At 41.0% G+C, this 21491-nt stretch overlaps 1 protein-coding gene across 15 annotated transcripts in view; it reads left to right on the top strand.

Annotated features, from left to right (window-relative positions):
* The window catches only part of ulk4 (unc-51 like kinase 4), a 712463-nt gene that overhangs the window by 492501 nt on the left and 198471 nt on the right, over window positions 1–21491 (top strand). The window contains exon 32 of one of the 15 annotated variants that reach the window (XM_059945723.1): window positions 3536–6746. The exons of 13 other annotated variants lie outside the window; for them this stretch is intronic. In XM_059945723.1, coding sequence (XP_059801706.1) covers window positions 3536–3617 — 82 coding nt within the window. In that variant the 3' untranslated portion in view covers window positions 3618–6746. Of the gene's footprint in view, window positions 1–2914; window positions 3512–3535; window positions 6747–21491 lie in introns of those variants that run through there. One more of the 15 variants, XM_059945725.1, reaches the window with a different exon arrangement.

The raw sequence follows: 21491 nt of genomic DNA, 5'->3' as shown, positions 1-21491 counted from the left end.
TTCCAACTCTCCACCTTCTATTCATTTCTATCCATACAATTACATTACTGTGCAGGCAACACTGTAGTGTAGCCTTTAGCATTACATTATTCCAGCAGCAGCTGTAAGATTCCGGAGTGCATTTCCCACCGCTGTCTGCAAAGCATTTGTTGTTCTCTCCATGGCTGCATGATTTCCTGCAGGTGCTCCACATTCCAAACATTGTAAGGTTAAGGTTACTGAGTTATAGGCATGCGTTGTTGACACCAGAAGTATGGCAACACTTCCAGCCTTCCCAAGGTAATCCTCACTGATTTGATTTAACACACACAATGCATTTCAATGTTCATGTGACAAATAAAGCTAATCTTCTTCTTTTTTCAACCATGCATCCTTAACTTACGGCTAAGTCCTTGATGCAGCACCTTATTGAAGAGCTAGAAATACAAGTATACAACATTCAACTGTTCCCCTCTATCCACTGAGCTCATTATATCATCAAAGAACTCGAGTAAGTTTGTCAAACAGTACCTGCCCTTCATGAATCCATGCTGTATCTGCCCAATGGAGCTACATTTCACCCAATGTCTTGCTATTTCTTCCTTAGTACACTTCAAGCACTTCCCAACTATAAACTTTAAACTAACTTGCCTATAGTTACCCACTTTTGCCTCCATTCTTTTTGACTGGTGGAGTGATTTCAACGGGGAATTCATTCTTAGGGTGGTAGAGATGAGAATATAGTGTGTTGGATGACCCAGATGTTTCAGAAGTCAACCTAGATTCATGCCTCAAATTTAGCTCCGCAAAACAGAGCAATTTTCTTGTTGCGCAGTTAAAGAAGGGAATGTATATGCTATAGATATTTCCTGATAGAACAGTACAGCATAGGAACAGGCCCTTCAGCCCATAATGTTCTGCCAACTAATTAAGGTAATAATGCCTAATTAGATGAATCCCTTCTGCCTGTACATGGTCCATATATAATCTCATAATAATATGCCTAAGAGCCTCTTAAACACCTCTATCATACTTACCTCTGCCATTACCTCCAGAAGCGCATTCCAGGAACCCACCAAGCTCTGTGTAATAAAAACCTTGCCCCATACATATCCTTTGAACTTTCCCTCTCTCCTCTTAAACACATGCCTTCTGGTGTTAGATATTTTGACCCTGAGAAAAAGAATACCAGGTGTTATGTACTCTATATCTCTGATATTTTTTTAAACTTCTGTCAAGTCCCCGTCATTACAGGGAAAGCAATCCATTTTGTCTAACCTCTCCATATAGCATATGCCCTCTTATCCAGGCAACATCATTGTTAAGCTCATCCACACCCTCTCCAAAGCCTCCACAGCTTTCCTATAATCGGGTGACTACAATTGAAAACAGAACTCCAGATACAGCCTAACCAGAATTTTATGTGGCCTGATACAGCCTAACCAGATTTTTATATGGCCTGATACAGCCTAACCAGATTTTTATGTGGCCTGATACAGCTAACCAGATTTTTATGTGGCCTGATACAGTCTAACCAGAGTTTTATATGGCCTGATACAGCCTAACCAGAGTTTTATATGGCCTGATACAGCCTAACCAGATTTTTATGTGGCCTGATACAGCTAACCAGATTTTTATGTGGCCTGATACAGTCTAACCAGAGTTTTATATGGCCTGATACAGCCTAACCAGAATTTTATGTGGCCTGATACAGCTAACCAGATTTTTATGTGGCCTGATATGGAAACACCAATACCCTTGAATGGAAAAGCCCACAAAAAGTAGATACAGCCCAGTCCATCACAGGTAAAGCCCTCCCCACTGCTGAGCACATCTGCATGAAGTACTGTCACAGGAAAGTAGCATCCATCATCAGAGATCCCATCATCCAGGTCATACTCTCTTCTTACTGCTGCCATCAGGAAGGAAGTACAGGAGCCTCAGGACCCACACCACTTGGGTCAGGATAAGTTATTACCTCTGTTGAACAAGAGAGGATAACTTAACACAACTTCACTCACCCCAACAGTATGGACTCACTTTCAAGGACTCTTCATCTTATGTTCTCAATATTTACTGCTTATTTATGTATTATTATTATTTTATTTGTTTTTTTGAGTGTTTCTTTGTGCTTAGTGTGTATGCTCACAAGAAAATGTATCTCAGGGTTGTATATGGTAACATATATGCATTTTGCTAATAAATTTACTTTGAACTGTAAAGTTATAATAAAACTTACCTCTTTAAATCAGTGCCTCAAATAATAAAGGCAAACAAGTACCTATTAACTGAGGTACCTGATCAACTTGTGAGGCCACTTTCAGGGAGTTATGTATTTGGACCCCAAGATCCCCCTGTACATCAACACGTTGTGCCATGCAGCAAGTTTGACTTGTGCCAGAATAGACTCCAGGCAGCTGATACCATTGTATCAGGGTGGACCTTGTGGCATTAATTGCTGAGGCCCATTGGTGGTCCTTTTCCTCCAGTGGTGCTGTGGGTGCCTACCACGTTCCCATCTTCCCATGGCTGTGGCATCTTGAGTTCCCCGGCAAGGGCCACGAGGTAGAGGCAGGTGATGTACTCCGCCATGTAACCCTGGTTGGGGAGCCTGGTACGCTCGCCTTGTCGGGGTTCCCTGGGAAGGCACAATGTTCGGTTCCCAGGTTCTCCCTCCGGATCAGCGTCCTGTCTTCAGGAGCCGAGCCCAGCCCAGGGGTGGAAGGAGGCATACCGCATGGTCCCTCGACTTACTCCCTGAGTCTTAAGGTGCTCCATCTGACATCGTAGCTCTTCAATCTCATCATCAACTTCTATTCCCATCTCAGACACCAACGTGGCAAACATTTGGTTCATGATGATAGACAAAAAGAGCTCATTCATCTCAACTGCCAAATTTATTGCGAGGTAGTAAGTCAGAGTATCTGTCCCACAGGAAAGTTCAACAGATTCTGGACAATCCCCTCTAAGGAGTTCTTCAGCGGGATCCCATGCATTGGATTGTCAGGATAACCTCCGCTTTACTGAAGAAATCTGGACTGCCAGTAGTCAAGTCAAGTCACTTTCTATTGTCATTTCAACCATAACTGCTGGTACAGTACACAGTAAAAATGAGACAACGTTTTTCAAGACCATGGTGCTACATGAAACAATACAAAAACTACACTGAACTACGTAAAACAACACAAAAAACTACACTAGACTACAGACCCACCCAGGACTGCATAAAGTGCACAAAACACTGCAGGCATTACAATAAGTAATGAACAAGACATTAGGCACAGTAGAGGGCAGTAAGTTGGTGTTAGTCCAGACTCTGGGTATTGAGGAGTCTGATAGCTTGGGGGAAGAAACTGCTACATAGTCTGATCATGAGAGACCGAATGCTTTGGTGCCTTTTCCTAGATGGCAGGAGGGAGAAGAGTTTATATGAAGGGTGCGTGGGGTCCTTCATAATACTGTTTGCTTTGCGGATGTAGCATGTGGTGTATATGTCTGTAATGGTGGGAAGAGAGACCCTGATGATCTTCTCAGCTGACCTCACTATCCACTGCAGGGTCTTGCGATCCAAGATGGTGCAATTTCCGAACCAGGCAGTGATGCAACTGCTCAGGATGCTCTCAATACAACCCCTGTAGAATGTGGTGAAATATGGAGGGTGGGAGATGGACTTTCCTCAGCCTTCGCAGAAAGTAGAGATGCTATGCAAGACACTTCTACCTCAGGAGATGATACCACAATGTCTTTATGGGCTCCCTAAGATACACAAGGAGGGTTCTTCTATGAGGCCTATCGACAGTGGGATAGATTCTCCAACTTACTGCCTCGCTAAGCATTTAATGACCATGCTGTCTCCCTTTGTTGGGGGCTGAGAATCACATCACAAATTCAACTGATTGCTTTAAAACAATAACCAACGTCCAGCTGACCTGGAGGACATCTGGTTAGTTTCAACATGGTCTTCTGGTTCCTGAGAGTTCCCATTAAGGACAGTTTGGTCCTCCTGTGGCCAAGGATACCACTGACTTTTTTGAACATATTGTACATTGGCGTACTTCCTCTATATTGGAAATAATCTGAACAAATGGACGGATAGGCCATGTGTTTGCCTTTGTCACAGGCTATTGCTAATTTCTAAATGGACTTTGAGGAGAGGGCTCTGAGTTCATCACCCTTACACCCCAAATGCCTCTTCAAATACATTAACGACACCTTCGTAGTCTGGCCTAATGGACTCCAGGCACTCTAACAGTTCCATGTCTTCTGAACTGTATACATCCAAACATTCAGTTTACAATGGAGATGGAGAAGAATGGGAGCCTCCCGTTCCTGGACATTCTAGCATGACAGAAACTGGATGGTAGCCTTGGACATGGCATCTATTGGAAACGCATTCACACAGACTTATACCTCAACAATAACAGCCATCAACATGCCTCCCAAGGTAGAGCAGTTCTCTTTACTTTGATTAACCATGTAAAAACTTCCAGACCTGGAGAGTTTCTCCAGGGAAATAGGACAATTACACAAGACATTCCTACAGAATGGTGAAGGAAATCAATTTAACCCTTAAAAAGGCTGACAGTGAGGAACATCCATCACTACTGCCAGTTTCCAAGGTTTCTGGAAGAATTGCCAGGACCCTGAAGAAGTACCGGATAAATACATATGCAAATCCGTAAAGAAGCTCAAATCACAGCTTATGCAGGTCAAAGATGACCTGGGACTCAGGATCCCCCGTGAATGCGGAGCAGACGGGATGCATGGTGGAAACAGCATCAAGGAGCACAAGACATATATCCTTTTGGGTTACCTGGAGGAATTGGTGGCAGCAGAACACTGCATTCTCAGTTGCCGTAGGATTGGCTTTGATGCACAGAACTACTGTGCCACAACAATGGTTTTTCAGACCGCCTGATAAAGAAAGCCATTGAAATAAAACTAGAAGAAAAGTTTCTTTACAAAGACTAAGGTCTCACTCTAAGTAAGAACTGGAATTTGATTGTAAACAAGGTGGGAGACCAGAAACCTAATTGGCTGAGTAACCAATCACCTGTACCCGGCTGTAAGCCTGAGGAAAGTTTATTCATCTCATCATAATTCCACGAATACAGTTTAAAACAAGAATAGGCAAAGAAGGAAGGTGGGTTAGCATTGCCTAATTTTAGATTTTATTATTGGGCAGTTAATATTAGATATTTGATATGTTGGTTGAAAGATTGGGATGGATCTTTTAGCCCTCATTGGGTGAGCCTGGAAATTAAATCGGTACCAGGTTTTGCACTGGGTTCTATTTTGCGGACTTCTCTCCCTTTTGCTCTTTCTAAATTGCCGAAACGAATTGACAACCTGATAGTTAAACATACTTTACATATATATGGTTTCAATTTCGGAAATTTTTTGGGTTGACTCAGTTTGCTTTAAATATTCCTATTGTATCCAATTGTTTTTTCCACCCTTCAATTATAGACCAAGCTTATTCGGCTTGGAAGACTAAGGGATTACTACGATTTTCTGATTTATTTTTGGACAATTGTTTTATGTCTTTTGAGCAATTATCTAATAAATATAATTTGCCTAGATTTCATTTTTTTAGATATTTACAGATTAGGCATTTTTTAAATACTGTACTTTCTACTTTTCCAAATTTTGTGTCTTCAGGTATTTTGGAGAGTTTGTTTGAATTAAACCCTTTTCAAAAAGGGCTTATATCAAAACTTTATAATATAATTATGAAGATACGTTCAGAGCCCCTTTATAAGAAATAAATGATTGGAAAAGAGAGCTTAATCTTATTATTCCTATTGAGAATTGGGATAGAATTCTTCAATTAGATAATACATCATCTATATATGCCAAACATTCATTAATACAGTTTAAGGTCGTACATAGGGCCCATATGTCCAAGGATAAATTGGCTCATTTTTATTCCTATATAAATCCTATTTGTGATAGATGTCAATCTGAAATAGCGTCTTTAACTCATATGTTTTGGTCGTGTCCGCTTTTGAAAAAATATTGGAAAGATATTTTTGATATTATCTCTGCGGTATTGAACATTGATTTACAACCCCATCCTATTACTGCAATTTTTGGTTTACCAATGATGGACTCACCTCATTTATCTTCTTCCGCCTGCCGAATGATTGCATTTCTTACTCTAATGGCTAGAAGATCTATTTTGTTGAATTGGAAGGAAATTAATCCTCCTACTGTATTTCATTGGTTTTCTCAAACTATGTTATTTTTAAATTTAGAAAAAATTAGAAGTGGTGTATTTGATACTTCCATTAAATTTGAAAAGATATGGAGACCATTTATTCAATATTTTCACATGATGTAATATGACCCTGTTCCAAGCCTATTTGTTTTTCCAGTTTCGATTTTATATATGTTGAGAGGATCGGAGTTGACGACACTGATGATTTTGTATTTTTGTGAGACATTATAAACAGCCCTTTTTTTAATATTTTTTCTTTTTCCAGTTTTTCTTATTCTTTTTCCTTTTTTTGTTTTTTTTCTTTATTAGATTATTAGATTAGTTTTTTTGCATAATTTTTTTTCTTTTTCTTTTTTCTGTTTTTTTTATTATATATTATGATATACCTAAATTTGCCTTGTTTATATATTGTATCGTTCATGATTTGGGAATACTCATTTATACTGTAATCATTGCTTAAGTATTCTTTCATGTGCAGTTGAAATGTGTATGTTTGTAATCCCATTATCTATGTATCAATTGTATTTTGTTGATATTAATAGCAATAATAAAAAGATTGAAAAAGAAAGAAAGTTTAAAACAAGAACAATATGTAGCGCTAACTGCTAGTAATTCTGGGGCAAGCTGCTGACCATGCTCTTGATGTGCCACAGTATTTTACCTCTCTCCTCATAAATTGATCTATTGCTGGTATTAAGGATCTTACTGTATTACGGAAAAAATGATATTCATGGTAAAACAGAATATTGATGACTTTCATTATAAAATTGCATTGAATCAGAATCAAAATTATGTTTATTATCTCTGACATATGTCATGAAATGTGTTGTTTTGTACATATATTGGATCAGAAATCTGATGGCAGAGGGGAAGAAGCTGTTCCTAAAACATTGAGTGTGTGTCTTCAAGCTCCAGTACATCCTCCCTAATGGTAGTATTGAGAAGAGGGCATGTCTCCTCAGTGGGGAGGAGGGGTTCTTTAATGATGGAACCTCATTGAGGTGTCACTTTTTGAAGATATCCTCGATGCTGGGGAGGCTAGTGCCCATGATGGAGTTGGCTGATTTTACAACCCTCTGCAAATTAAAGTGTATTAGGCACAATTGAACTATTGTAGTTGTTTAAACCAGTAGACCATTCTGAATCTATGTTTTAATGTTACAAGGAATGCTACATGAATGCAAGTGTTGTTAAGGAATTGCAGCAGTTTACAGTGTAGAATTCAGTCCATTCCACTTGGTTTTTATTGTTATATTTCAAAAAATATTGCAACCCTCGGTTTGGCTAGCAGCTTAATCTAGGGGATGACAGGCCCCTGGCTCGGCCAAATTTAAGAATTCTTGTTTGGGTGGATGCTGTGCAATGGACAAGTGGTAACCACTTCTATCTTAGCCGGATCAGTAGCTACTCCATCCACTGAGACTATGTGCCCAACATAGCCAACAGACATTTGGCAGAACTGGCCAAAAACTGCCCAGGGAAAGTTTTAACCCTTCAGCTTTCAGTCAGCCCAGCACCTTCAGCAGCCTCGCTTCATGTTCCTCCAAGGTGGATCCAAACACTATGAGGTCATCCAGATACAACAACACCTCAAGCAAGTCTATATCCCCCACCGTCTTCTCCATAACCCATTGGAAGGTTGCAGGAGCTCCCAAGATGTCCTGGGGCATCCCTTCGAACTGGAAAAATCTCAGGGGACATATAAATGCCGCCTTCTCTTTCTCGGCCTCGCTCATGGGGATCTGTTAATATTCATTCCTCAAATCCAGCACACTAATCTATTTTGCATCACTCAGACAGACCAGCACATCTTCAATCCTCCGGACAGTATACTGGTCAGGGACTGTTCAGAGTCCTATAGTCCACACACATCCGTACCTTCCCATTCTTCTTTCAGGCCACTACCATTGGGGACACAAAGGGGCTTTGGGACTCGGTGATGATCCCAGCTTCCTTCAACTTACACAAATGCTGCTGAACATCCTCCACCTCTGCAGAGGCCAGTCACCGTGACCTTTCTCTGAACAGGGAATCCTCAGTCACCCGGATAGTGTGATGCGTGCTCTTGGAACAACCTACATCAAACTCCTCAGTGGAAAAGACACCTTTCAGCTTCAACATCTTCTCTACCAACCTCCTCTTCCAACCCACAGGAACCGGGAGTCCCCAAAGTTGAATGACTCGGCAGTCAACTCTCCCCCTTTTTCCAATAGTTTCTCCCTGTCTTGTCTCACAGGGGCACTAGACATTACCGTCACCGGGAACAGATGTGCCAGGGACATCCCCCGCTAGAAGGTGACCTCCCTCTTCATAGTGTTCTGGACAATCACTGCCATCCTGCGTTCCTGTACAACCAAAGGCTTCTGCAATTTGGGCCTCACCAATACCCCAGCAGGAAATCTCAACTCCCCCTTGTGGTCTTCCGGAGGGTTCACTAAGAGGGCCTCATCCTCAGGCACTCCGGGAAATTTGGGTGTCCCCATCACTCTCGCTACTTCCCCAGCTCATGCCACCATTGGCTTCGACTGGGTGAACCACACAGTCCCTCGTTTAAATTCGGTATTGGGCCTTATGTTGCCACGCGCTCTCTCAAAAACAGCTCAAAACCCCGGGTGCACGGACAATGTTCTCAGAAAGCTCTCACCTGCCTTCTCCTTGCAGGCCCCCATGAGCCTCTTCACAAGAGGGGTGCTGGTCCCCACAGAATTGAATCAGCACCCTTCTGAACAGGGTCCAGACAAACCAGCACCAATGTATCAAAGACCTCAGACACTCTCACATCGGCCTTCAAGAACTCCAACTTCACTGACAAATAACCTTTGTATGGATAATGACTAGCACTAAGCCCGCAGATCTCCAGTGCCCTGAATGGGTTAAGAGTAAATGCTTCAGATACTGGTTGTAAAATGAACGGTACAGTAACGTGTCCTGCAACCTGGTGTTGAGTATGGCTTTAGCATAAATACCCTCTATTCGTAGCAACACACTGGAGCATGGTCCTACTAAGCCTTCAGGAATTGGGGCTTTTGCTTTCCTTGGTACATTGCTGGAAACGTGTTCCCCCAGTGAAACCTGGCCATTCCCTTAGGGGATCCACCCCCCTATCAGTTCCATCACATGGGGGGAGGGGGTCAAACCGCTGACAATAGCCGAAACATCTCTGTTCTCAACTCTGCCACAATCTCCTCTACTGCTCCTCGGGGTAGGCTATCTGTGGTCACATCACCGTAGGGGACTACTACTGAGGGCTATACCCTGCTGATGGAGCCCTCCCACGCCTCTGCTGCATTCTCCTCTTCCCATACCTCTGATCATCTCAACAAAAGACGGTGGGAGGGGGCGTCTTAAGTGACTGTTGAAGACCCCTCACAATCATGTCGTGGGACTGGGCACCCCTGGCTATCTGGTCCATTCTGAACTGATCTACCTCAGCCGCCTGAATGAGCCCTCTGCGCCACAAGCAATTTAGCTGCCTCTCTGGCCGAAAAATAAAAGCAGAAAGCTCCTCCCCCTTCTCTTGATGCATGTTCTGAAACCCCACCATAAGCTCCATTGGGCTTCCAATTGGGTCAAAAGCATTGTCCAGTGCTTGCATGTAATTGACAGCTGTCGCTATGGGATACCGCAACCTGACAGCTCTCTCAATGTCAGCAGCCTGCCCATTCAAACTTTCAACCAATCTCTGTCACTTTACGTCATCAGAGCACTGTCACTCATCTAACAACTGAGAGGTCTGCTCTGCCCAAGTCTCATACTCCTCTTCCCCTTTAGGGGTGGGCGTAATTCCAGAGAATAGGCAGAGCCTACTATAGCTGGGGCTTTGAACCTGGGCATTTTTCCACTTATTTGCTAGAGAGGTAAGGGCAGAAACTAACTCAGAATTCTCACTCTCCCCTGGGGGACGGGAACTAACTAAGCATTCCAAATCTGACCACTCACTCCTCAGAAATGATAGCACCCTGTCTATGAAGTCTCTGCCCCCAGCTACTGCTACGTCAGTGTTGGTCTGCATTAAAATGAGAGCTGTGCCGCCATTTTATCAAACCTCCGCCCACGATCGCAATTTTAACAGTACTTAACAGGCCAATTAACAATTCATCCGGACTATGAATCTCTACCCCACTGGTTCATTGCTCAGGGTAATCACACAGCAACCAACAGAATCAATCCCGAACGTAGCCCCCACAATTGTAACCCTCAGTTCGGTTAACGGCTTAATCTAAGGGATGATAGCCCCCAGCCCGGCCAAACTTAAGACTTCTTGTTTGGGGTGAATGCTGTGCAATGTGTCCCCACAAATCAGTACCACAAAATACCAAACAATACACAATATGCGATTAAACGATTGAGCTTCATAATTCTTTTTTTTTTTAAATAATTTTTTATTGCATTTTTAAATGATTACAAAGTATGAAAAAAACAATGTATATAACCCATACCCCCTCCCCTTAACCCCTCCCCCCTAACTGCCCCTTAGAAAAAAAAGAAAGAAAGAAAGAAAGAAAGAAAGAAAGAATGCCTGGTGGTTGGAAGATCTCCACATGCTCCATGGAGTTCGTAATAATTTTAATATGTATATTTATTTCTTCCCCCTAAAAGCTATTGCAGTTACTTGGAAATCGGATTCACATTTAAGTATAGATTCTTGGAAGAAAGAAATCTATGGTTGTATTCCATTAGAAAAAATTACTTATAATTTAAGAGATAAATATGAAACATTTTTGAAAATTTGGAGCCCTTATTTACAAAAGATAGGATTAAATATATAGATGCTTTTAAGATGAAACAATTGGTTATTAGGGGGAGCTTCATAATTCTTAAATTGACTATGTGGTTAGTAAGGAAACAAAAAAAAGAAAAGAGCCCATTCTTATGAAACAGTCTAATGCACAAACATTGGAGCTCACAGTTCGTCCATTTGTTCCCGTCGACCTCCTCTGAGCTTAGCTGACCCACGCTGCTCAGTCCACTCCATCTCGGGTGTCTACCAGCTCTCTCCATTCACGTCCTCTCTCTTCATTGCTCCCCGACAAAAAACCGTGAAAACACCCTCTCCCAGACACACAAGAAAAAACATCCCGCTCATTGGCTAACATGCCCCGTTATCTCGAGTCATAATCCAAACATTGCTGCTACAGAGAAACCATTACCTCAGCGTTAGCAGGGAAACATTACAGAGAGGCCATTAAATTAGCAGTGAAACCTTACAGTGTGTTACAATATTATTTGAAGCATTTCAGAGATATCAACATATTCCACTAAAATGGTGATACTGCTTGCACCATAATTGTATTAGTTTCATTACATGTTGAAGGGACGTCATAGAGTGTAAGTTTTTCACTCACGTTATTACAGATTATGAATTGATGTTTTTGAAGTGGTCATTTTAATTTCAATGTTTCTTTGTGAGACTTTTCTTTGTACCTAAACATAACAACACATAAAACATTATGAGGTGCATTTCCAATATACCTTTATAATTTTTATAAAGCTATATCCACCCAGTGTCTGTAATTTCTTGGATATGGAACATGCACACACTTCTGGCTTGAAGTGCATCAAATGTGAACAAGCAGCAGCTCCCCCAACCCGCATCTGAAACAAATATTGGGTTTTTGCACATGAAAATTACAAACGTAGGTTCTTCCCGCCAACTTTGCCATTACTTAACCATGTGGTAGCCAGTTCCATTAAACCAGTCATCCTCTGTCTCAACCTCCATCTTCCTCTCCCCCACCTTGTTCCATCAGTCCATCAACCCTCTCCTTTCCAGGGTCCACCTATCACCTGCCAGGTCATGCTTCATCCCTGCCTCTCATCTCTTTTCACTCCCCTGATCTCAGTCTTGATGCAGGATCTCAACATGAATCATCCCTCTGTCCCCACAGTTGCTGCCTGGGTTCCTCCAGCTATTTGTTTTTCCACCATATTCCAGTATCTGCAGTTTCCTGTGTTTCTGCTTGTAAACGATGGCGCTATTGTAATGTCAGTACCATGGCTAGTACCATCTACCCTTGTAATATTGGTCGGAGAGATCTGTAATTACTGACAAGTACCTTTATTGTCTCAACGAAAGAAGATGTGAACTTGCACAATCAATAGCTGTGTGCATACCTACCGAGTTTTCCTGACCTCCCATAGGCAGTCAAACACAGAAAAGATATTACCAGTTAAAATGGAGTTTCTGCTGCTGGTTCACTTCGAATCTCCACAAGTCCGTGGTGTTCACATACACGATAGTTGTTCTCATACAGAGTTGCCACTGCCAGCACACTTAAAGCGTCTGCTTTCATATCCATTTCATTCAAATATTGTATTCCATTGTCAGTGTCTGTAGATCATGTGTCTGACCTTTAACTGTGCTCCAGGCCGGCATCCATTTATTGCCCTCTTTCCAGTAAGTGGCAATCAGTAATTTGTGGCTCTTTGTTCTCAATCAGCTTGAATCACACAGAGCAACATTCACAAACCTGCATGATATCCAACCAAAGAACATCTGACAAATAACTCCTTATTTGGAGATGATCCTTAGTTCAGCAGATTACCTGAGGAATTATTGGACCTTCTTTAAAACACAAATCAAGCCAAACAACTAACACACAAAATGGAGAACGTAAAGCAGTTCCACATAATGGCAGCCTCCATCTCCAAACATATGGCAGAAACAAAGACCATTAGTCCATCTGCTCCCACTGTCCTTGATTCACCGATTTACAGACTAATTTTTCCTGTCCAACATTGGTCAGAAAAAAAGGTCAGTTAGTATAAAAGGCATTTTCATACCAACCAATTCTTGCTTGTTGACACAATCATCATCAATAACATTAACTTTCGTCAGGCTATTCTTTAGGCAATACCAAACAAATAATATGCAAGGTGCTTGGAGTGGCAGCTCTGGTGACGGCAATGTTAAAAGCATGTGCAAAATAAAGAACAGCAGAGCTTTTGTGGAATGCAGATAGTGCTCATTCCTCAAAAAATTCCTCAGTTTAAGCACACAGCTATCAGAGATGCTGTTTCCAGGGAGATGCCCTTTAAATCCCATGAATTACCCTCCAGTGTGCAGTCAACTCCTGTTAAACATTTGGCTGATGGAAGGATAAAATTCTCATCTGAACTGCTCTTGTTGCTTCTTTATTGATCAGGTATTTTGACCCTCTATAATTCTCGGTATGTATTTGCAAGAAAGTTAACCAATTTATTTGCAATTCCAAGTTTCTGAAGTTCTCTGAAAGAATGCATTTACAGCTGTCTATCTGGATTCTCTATATGGCAAGATATTGTTATGTTCAGCAGATGACTGAAATGCTTTGTGCTATGAATGGAATGAGCTAGTGAGTAACATATGCTACACATTCCAGAGCTCTTGATATTCCTCAATTGGTGATATCTTGTTGCATCTTGTTAGAAAAGTCAAACTGCTTTATCAAGTGCTTAAAGTCAATTATGCATATTGTGTCTTCTGTCCTGGAGCACATAATTGTGTTTTCAATTGCTGCCTGAGCTGCGAACTGTTGTAAATCAGTTTACAAAGCTGAAGAACTTTATCACTTTAAGTTTGTTCCTTTGTCATGTCATGAGTTAGTAGAAGATAGACTGGACTCTGTGACCAATAGAGTTCTTCAGGGATCAGTACTAAGACTATTGTTAAATATAAACAGTCTGGATGGAAATCTACAGTAGGTGTACAAACACTAGAAAACCTGCAGATGCTGGAGATCCAAAGCAACGCACACAAAATGCTGGAGAAGGGTCTAGGCTCAAACATTGACTGTTTACTCTTTTCAAAGATGCCTGAAGGAGGGTCTCAGCCCCGAAACGTCAACTGTTTGCTCTTTTCTATAGATGCTGCTTGCCCTGCTGAGTTCCTCCAGCATTTTGTATGTACAGCAGTGGGCTGATTAGTAAATAAGTAGACAACACAAAAATTAGGCGTGATTGTGGTTAGTGTGAAAGGTTGTCAAAAGATACAGCAGCGTATAGACCTGTTAGAAATATAGGTGGCGAAGTGGCAGAATACCTCAGAAGAGAATGAAGTATCACATTTCGAAAGGTCAAATGCAAGAGAAAATATACAGTAAATGGCAGGACCCTTAGGAGTATAGACAACCACGAGATCTTGATGTGCATGATTTATAAGTAAATAAGCAAAATAAGTTGTATGCCATTCATTAGTCAGGACATTGAATATGAAAGGGAGAATTTAAAACTCTAATAGGCTCACGTTTGCAGTATTGTGTGAAGTTCTGATCGTCACATTTTAGGAGACATGTGAAGATATTGGAGAGTGTGTGGTAGAGGTTCACCAGGAAATTTGTTGGATTAGAGTCATAGGGTACTACAGCACAGAAGCAGGCCCTTGGCCCATCTAGTCTGTGCCAAAGTGATCTTCTGCCAATTCCATCTACCTGCACCCAAACCATATCCTTCCAAATCTCTCTCATCCATGTACCTACTAAAACTTCTCTTAGCTGTTGCAATTGAACCTGAATCTACCACTTCCATTGGCAGCTTATTCGATTTAAAGACATTTCCCTTAGACATTGTACCTATCACCATAAACATACGACCTCTAGTTCCAGTTTCAACCATCGTTAGGGGAAAAGCTTGCATGTATTCACCCTATCTATACCCCTCATAATCTTGAATACAAGATTTCCCCTCATTCTGCTGTGGGAGGGGAAAGATCCAGTTTTCATGGTCCATGTGGGTACCAATGACATAGGTGGAATGAGAAAAGAGGTTCTGCTGATGGAATTTGAGCAGCTAAGGACTAAATTAAGGAGCAGAACCTAAAAGGTAGGAATGTGGATTACTACCTGAGCCACATGCAAATTGGCATAGGGTCAAGAAGATTAGAGAGTTAAATGCATGGTTTAAGGATTGGTGTGGGAGAAGTGGGTTTGACTTCATGGGAAATTGGCACCAGAATTGGGAAAGGAGGGAGCTGTACCAAGGGGATGGGCTCCACCTGAACCATGATGGGACCTGCATCCTAGTGAATTGCATAACTGGGGCTATGGATAGGGCTTTACTAAATAGTAGGGAATGGGTTCAACAGATTGAAGAAAATATGAATAAAGTAAGAAAAGAAATGTGTGGATAAATATAAAGAAAACAACAAAAGATAAAAAAGAAAAGTAAATGTGGAGTGAAGAAAGTCAAGTGCAAAAGAGTAAAAGATTATAAGATTTTAAAAGCACAGAAGGCACTTTATTTGAATGCCCATAGTATTCAAAACAAGGTCAGTGAACCTGTGGCTCAAATCAGTACAAAGAGGTATGATTTAGTGGCCATTACAGAGATGTGGTTGCAGGTTGGAGAGGATTGGGAATTAAAAATCCAAGGATATCAGGTAATACAGAAAGATAGGCAGGAAGGTAAGAGAGGTGGATGGGTAGCTCTTAATTAAAGATGAAATCAGGGAGATAGTGAGAGACGATATAAGATCTAAGGGGCAGAATGTTGAATCCATCTAGGTAGATATTAGGAATAGTAAAGGGAAAAATTCACTGGTAGAAGTTGTCTATTGGTCACCAAATAATAACATTACAGTGGCACAGGCAATAAACAGAGAAATATCTGAGGCATGTAAGAATGGAACAGCACATGTGTGGGACTTTAACTTGCTCATAGATTGGGTGAATCAAGTTGATCGAGGCAGTCTTATGGAGGACTTCAAAGAATGCATCTGTGATGGCTTTCTTGAACAGCATGTTACTGAACCTGCAAAAGAACAAGCTATCTTAGATCTGGTCCTGTGCAACAAGACAGGTAACATTAGTGATCTTGTTAGAGATCCTCTTGGAAAGAGTTATCATAGTATGATTGAATTTCTCATACAAATGGAGGATGCAATAGTTCAATCTAAAACCAGTGTATTATGCCTAAACAATGGGATGAGAGAGGATTTGTTTAGTATAGACTGGGAACATAGGCTATATGATGGAACAGTTCAGGAACAGTGGAAGATTTTCAAAGAGATTTTTCACAGTGCTCAACAAAAGTATATTCCAGTTAAAAGCAAGGACAGTAAGGGCAAGGAGAGCCAGCCTTGGATAACTAAGGAAACAAAAGAAGGCATCAAACTAAAAGCTCATGCATACAAAGTTGCCAAGAGTAGTGGGGAACTGGAAGATTGGGAAAACTAAAAAACAACAAAGTACCACTAAGCGAGCAATAAAGAAAGGGAAGATGGATTATGAAAATAAACTAGCACAAAATATAAAAGCAGATTGTAAAAGTTTTTATAATTATATAAAGTGGAAAAGGATATCTAAAGTGAATGTAGGTCCCTCAGAGGACGAGAAGGGGGAATTGATATTGGCTAATGAGGAAGTGGCCAAGGCTTTGAATGACTATCTTGTGTCAGTCTTCACGATGGGGGATACATCTAACATGCAAGAAGAGATGTTATGGTTGCAGTGGGAGGTGAGGACCTCGATACAATAGCTATCACTAAAGAGGTTGTTCAGGGCAAACCTGTGGGCCTGAAGATAGATAAGTACCCTGGTCCTGATGGAATATATCTCAGGGTACTGAAAGAAATGGCAAGAGTTATAGTAGAGGCTTTGGAGATGATTTACAAAATTCTCTGGACTCTGGGCAGGTCCCAGCAGATTGGAAGCCAGTGAATGTTCCACCACTGTTCAAAAAAGGATGTAGGCTAAAGGCAGGTAACTATAGGCCAGTTAGTTTAACATCTGTAGTTGGGAAAATGTTTGAAGCTATCATTAAAGAAGAAATAACGAGGCATCTGGAAAGAAATGGATCCATCAGGCAGACACAATATGGATTCAGCAAAGGCAGGTCCTGTTTGACAAACTTACTGGAATTCTTTTAGGATATAACAAGCACAGTGGAGAGAGATGAACAGATGGAAGTTATGTACTTGGATTTTCAGAAGGTGTTTGTTAAGCTGCCACATAAAAGACTTATCCATAAGATAAGGATGCATAGAGTTGGGGTGATATTTTAGCATGGATAGGGGACTGGTTAACTAATAGAAAGCAGAGAGTTGGAATACAAGGGTATTACTCTGGTTGGCAATTAGTGGTGAGCAATGTGCTGCAGGAGTCAGTGCTGGGCCTGCAACTGTTTACAATTTACATTAACAATCTGCAAGGGGGGGCCCAAGTGTAGTGTATCTAAATTTGCTGATGACACTAAATTGTGTGGAAAAGCCAATTGTGTAGAAGATACGGAGAGTCTGCAGAGAGATATAGATAGGTTAGGTGAGTGGGCAAGGGTCTGGCGGATGGAGCACAATGTTGGTAAATGCAGAGTCATCCACTTTGGAAGGAAAAATGAAAGAGCAGATTATTATTTAAATGGTAAAAATTTGTAACATACTGTGCAGAGGGACTTGGGAGTGCTTGTGCTTGATTCACAAAAGATTAATTTGCAGGTGCAGCAGGCTATCAGGAAGGCAAATGGAATGTTGGCCTTCATTGCTAGAGGGATTGAATTTAAGATTAGGGAGGTTATGCTGTGACTGTACAGGGCACTAGGGAGGCCACACCTGGAGTACTATGTGCAGTTCCAGTCTCCATTCTTGAGGAAGGATATACTGGCTTTGAAGGTGGTGCAGAGGAGGTTCACCAGGTTGATTCCAGAGATGAGAGGGTTAGACTATGAGGAGAGATTGAGTCGTCAGGGACTGTACTTGCTAGAATTCAGAAGAATGAGAGGAGATCTTATAGAAAAATATAAAATTATGAAAGGGATAGATAAGATAGAGGCATGAAAGTTGTTTCTACTGGTAGGTGAGACTAGAACTGGGGACATGGCCTCAAGATTTGGGGGAGTAAGTTTAGGATGGAGATGAGGTGGAACTGCTTTTCCCAGAGAGGTGAATCTGTGGAATTCTCTGAGGTAGTGGAGACTACCTCAGTAAATAAATTTAAGACAAGTTTGGATAGTTTTTTGCATAGTAGGGGAATTAAGGGTTATGGAAAAAGGCAGGTAGGAGGAGATGAGTCCATGGTCAGATCAGCCATGATCTTATTGAATGGCAGAGCAGGCCTGATGGCCGACTCCTGCTCTTGTTTCTAATGTTCTTATGCTGTGTTGCAGGGAATAAAGCCCTCATCTATGCAGCCTTTCCCTATAATTGAGGTACTGAAATCCAAGCAATATCTTTGTAAATTCTCTCTGCACTCTTTCAATCTTATTGATAGATTTCCTATAGGTATGTGACCAGAAGTGTGGACTATACATTTGACCTCACCAATTACTTGTACATGTGCAACATAACATCATAACTCCTATACTCAGTGCCCTGATTTATGAAGGCCAATATGCCAAAAGCTTTTTTTTAACGACCCTATCTACCTGCGATGTCACTTTTGAGTAATTATGGATCTGTATTCCAAGTCCCCTTGTTCTACCTCACACCTCTGAGTCCCACCATTCACTGTGTAAGTCTTCCTCTAGTTTGTTGTCCAAAAGTGCAACACCCAGCACTGGACTACAGTAAATTGCATTTGCCAATTTTTAGCCCATTTTCCCAGTTAGTCAAGATCACGCTTCAAATTGACAGCCCTCCTCACTCTCCACTGTGCACCCCAAACTTGGTGTCATCTACAAATTTGCTAATCCAGTTTACCACATTATCATTCAAATCTTTAATGTAAATGATAAACAACAATGTTGGATTCAGTTGGCTACTTCATCCTGAAAGCATAATGATTAGAAAATATTAGCTATAAGACAAATATGAACAAACTTGGGTTGTTTTCTCTGGAGCATCAGAAGCTGAGGGGCAATGAGATAGAAGGTTATAAAATTATGAGAGGCCTAGATACACTAATTTTCCCAGATTTGGAAACATAAAATATTAGAGGTTAGATGTTCAAAGTGAGAGGGGGGAGTTTAAAGAGTAAACACGAGGAAATCTGCAGATGCTGGTGGAACACAGCAGGCAAAGGGTCTCGGCCCGAAACGTCGACAGTGCTTCTCCCTAGAGGTGCTGCCTGGTCTGCTGTGTTCCACCAGCATTTTGTGTGTGTTGTTGGGGGGAGTTTAAAGCAAGTTTTTTACACAGTAAGTGGTAGGTACCAGGAACACACTGCCAGGAAGGTACTTAAGCTGATACAATAGCAACATTTAAGAGACACTTAGACAGACACATAAACAGGCAGGGAATGGAGGGATATAGATAGGATTAGTTTGTAATTGGACCAGGCTTGTTGGTCCAAAGTGTTTCTTCCAGTGCTGTATTGTTCAGTGTTTATTGTAATTTTTTTTTTTGCTTTTATTTTTAGGTTGTCATTGTGTCCCATTATGCTAATAATGGCAGAAAGTTTTAGTTAATAGAGTCACAAGGGAGGCAAGAAAGCAAACTTAAATGGGGGAATGAATTTTGGTGTGATCCTGTGGATAAGGGAGTTAGTCAGTTTTACAAAATGACCTGTTGCTGAAGGGCTCCTGACATTTTAGATATCTTTTAACCATCATTTGATCTTCAAACTGCATTTGAAGTAACATCCAAATGTTGTTTTCAATGAGGGTATAAAGCACCTCAGGAAAGGAAATTTGTTACTTTAATGTAGCTTTACCAACTTCCAAAAACCACTTAGTAAACTAGTAGCACTCTGCAGCAGCAGTTAGAGGGGGTAGTTCACCGATGAATTATATAAACGACATAAATGTATTAATGACAAAATATCTTATCTACTTATAGGAAAGGCTATTGTAGGTAGAATTTGTCCTTTCAAATTTGTATAATTTAAGTCTTGGCTGACATGGATCATCTATGGCAACATTGAGAAACTAAGTGTGCTTGGAACATAAGAGTGTGTACATGGTTACACATGAAGGGCATTGCTTTCAGACCGCTTTACCACTGGTCTTTGGTATTTCCAAAGAATAATATGTTGGCTACCATCTCTCCCTAACATGGCTTCATCTATCTCATTCGATAATGTTGTGCCTCTGGGTATGTGTCTGCCACCTCCAATATAGTATAATACTGCCACCAACATCGGAGTTATCTCCAGAGGATTGACTGCAACAAATATAGTATCTGAGTCAAGTACAAAGTACAACCTTCACTGTGACATATGACAGCCAAATAGTATGCTGGTCAGAGTTTTATCTTCACAAATGCTTCCCATTTGGCATTGGACTGTCTTTGAGTGCACTGAATTCCTATTCTAGTGATTTTATTCAGACAAAGGTTTTGATTTTGTTGAGAACAAACAGCACCAAACTCCTATTTCAGTTTCTTTAAATTGCTTTGAAGTTCTTGTATTTTATTCATCAGGAGATCTCCAGATACATTAGCTTATACTGTTTTTATTACAGTGTGGAGTAATGCGGAGGTTGTGAAATCCCATAAGAGAAAAGAGTATGTGCTATTTTGATTACTCATGTGCGTTAGTTGGCTGTATTAATAAGAAGAGGAATTTTGAAACTTCTGATTCAGAGTCTGGGGTAAAACACAGTTTGTCTGACCACAGATGCATTATTTTGCAAAAACAGATTTAGAAAATATCATTACTCTGTGAATTAAATGCATATCTCTGTTGAAAATCAGACAAATTCAAAACTGGTGGTTGGATGTGCGACTTGGATATACGAATCTACCCGATGTGGTCTTCTGCTCCTGTAGCCCATCTATTGTAAGGTTTGACGTGAATTCAGAGATCTCTTCTGCACACCTCTGATGTAACTTTAATAAATCAGCCACTTGCTATGCTTCAAGATAGATCAGTTGACAACTTTCTCATTTTAAAGGCAATGAAGGCAAAATATGATAACCAGGCAGGAGAAAAACAGGGGAGCAAAATTAGCTGGCCAGCATAGTTGGAATCAAAGATTTTGCTGCAGTTTTTGCCAAACAGAACAGGGGATATACTGAGGAAAGATTTCTGTAGTCAGTGGTGAATCTGTGGAATTCTTTGCCACACAAGAATTGTGGATCTGATGATGAAATGGTGGAGCAGACTCAAAGGGCCAAATGGCTGACTTCTGCTCCTAAATCTTATGGTCTTGTATACTCTCAGTGGCCACTTGGATACAGGAATGAACCGGATGTGGTCTTCTGCTGCTGTAGCCCATCTATTTTAAGGTTTGTTGTGAATTCAGAGATCTCTTCTGCACACCACTGATGTAACACATGATTATTTGAGTTACTGTTGCCCTCCTGTCAGCTTGAACCAGTCTGCCCATTTTCCTCTGACTTTTCTCATTAACAAGGTATTTTCACCCAGAAAACTGCCGCTCACTAGATTTTTTTTGTTTTTCACACCATTCTCTGTAAATTCCAGAAACTTGTGTGTGAAAATCC

The sequence above is a fragment of the Hypanus sabinus genome, chromosome 20 (assembly GCF_030144855.1).
Source record: "Hypanus sabinus isolate sHypSab1 chromosome 20, sHypSab1.hap1, whole genome shotgun sequence".
NCBI classification, from domain to species: domain Eukaryota; kingdom Metazoa; phylum Chordata; class Chondrichthyes; order Myliobatiformes; family Dasyatidae; genus Hypanus; species Hypanus sabinus.
This window is presented reverse-complemented; position numbering and strand designations above follow the sequence as displayed.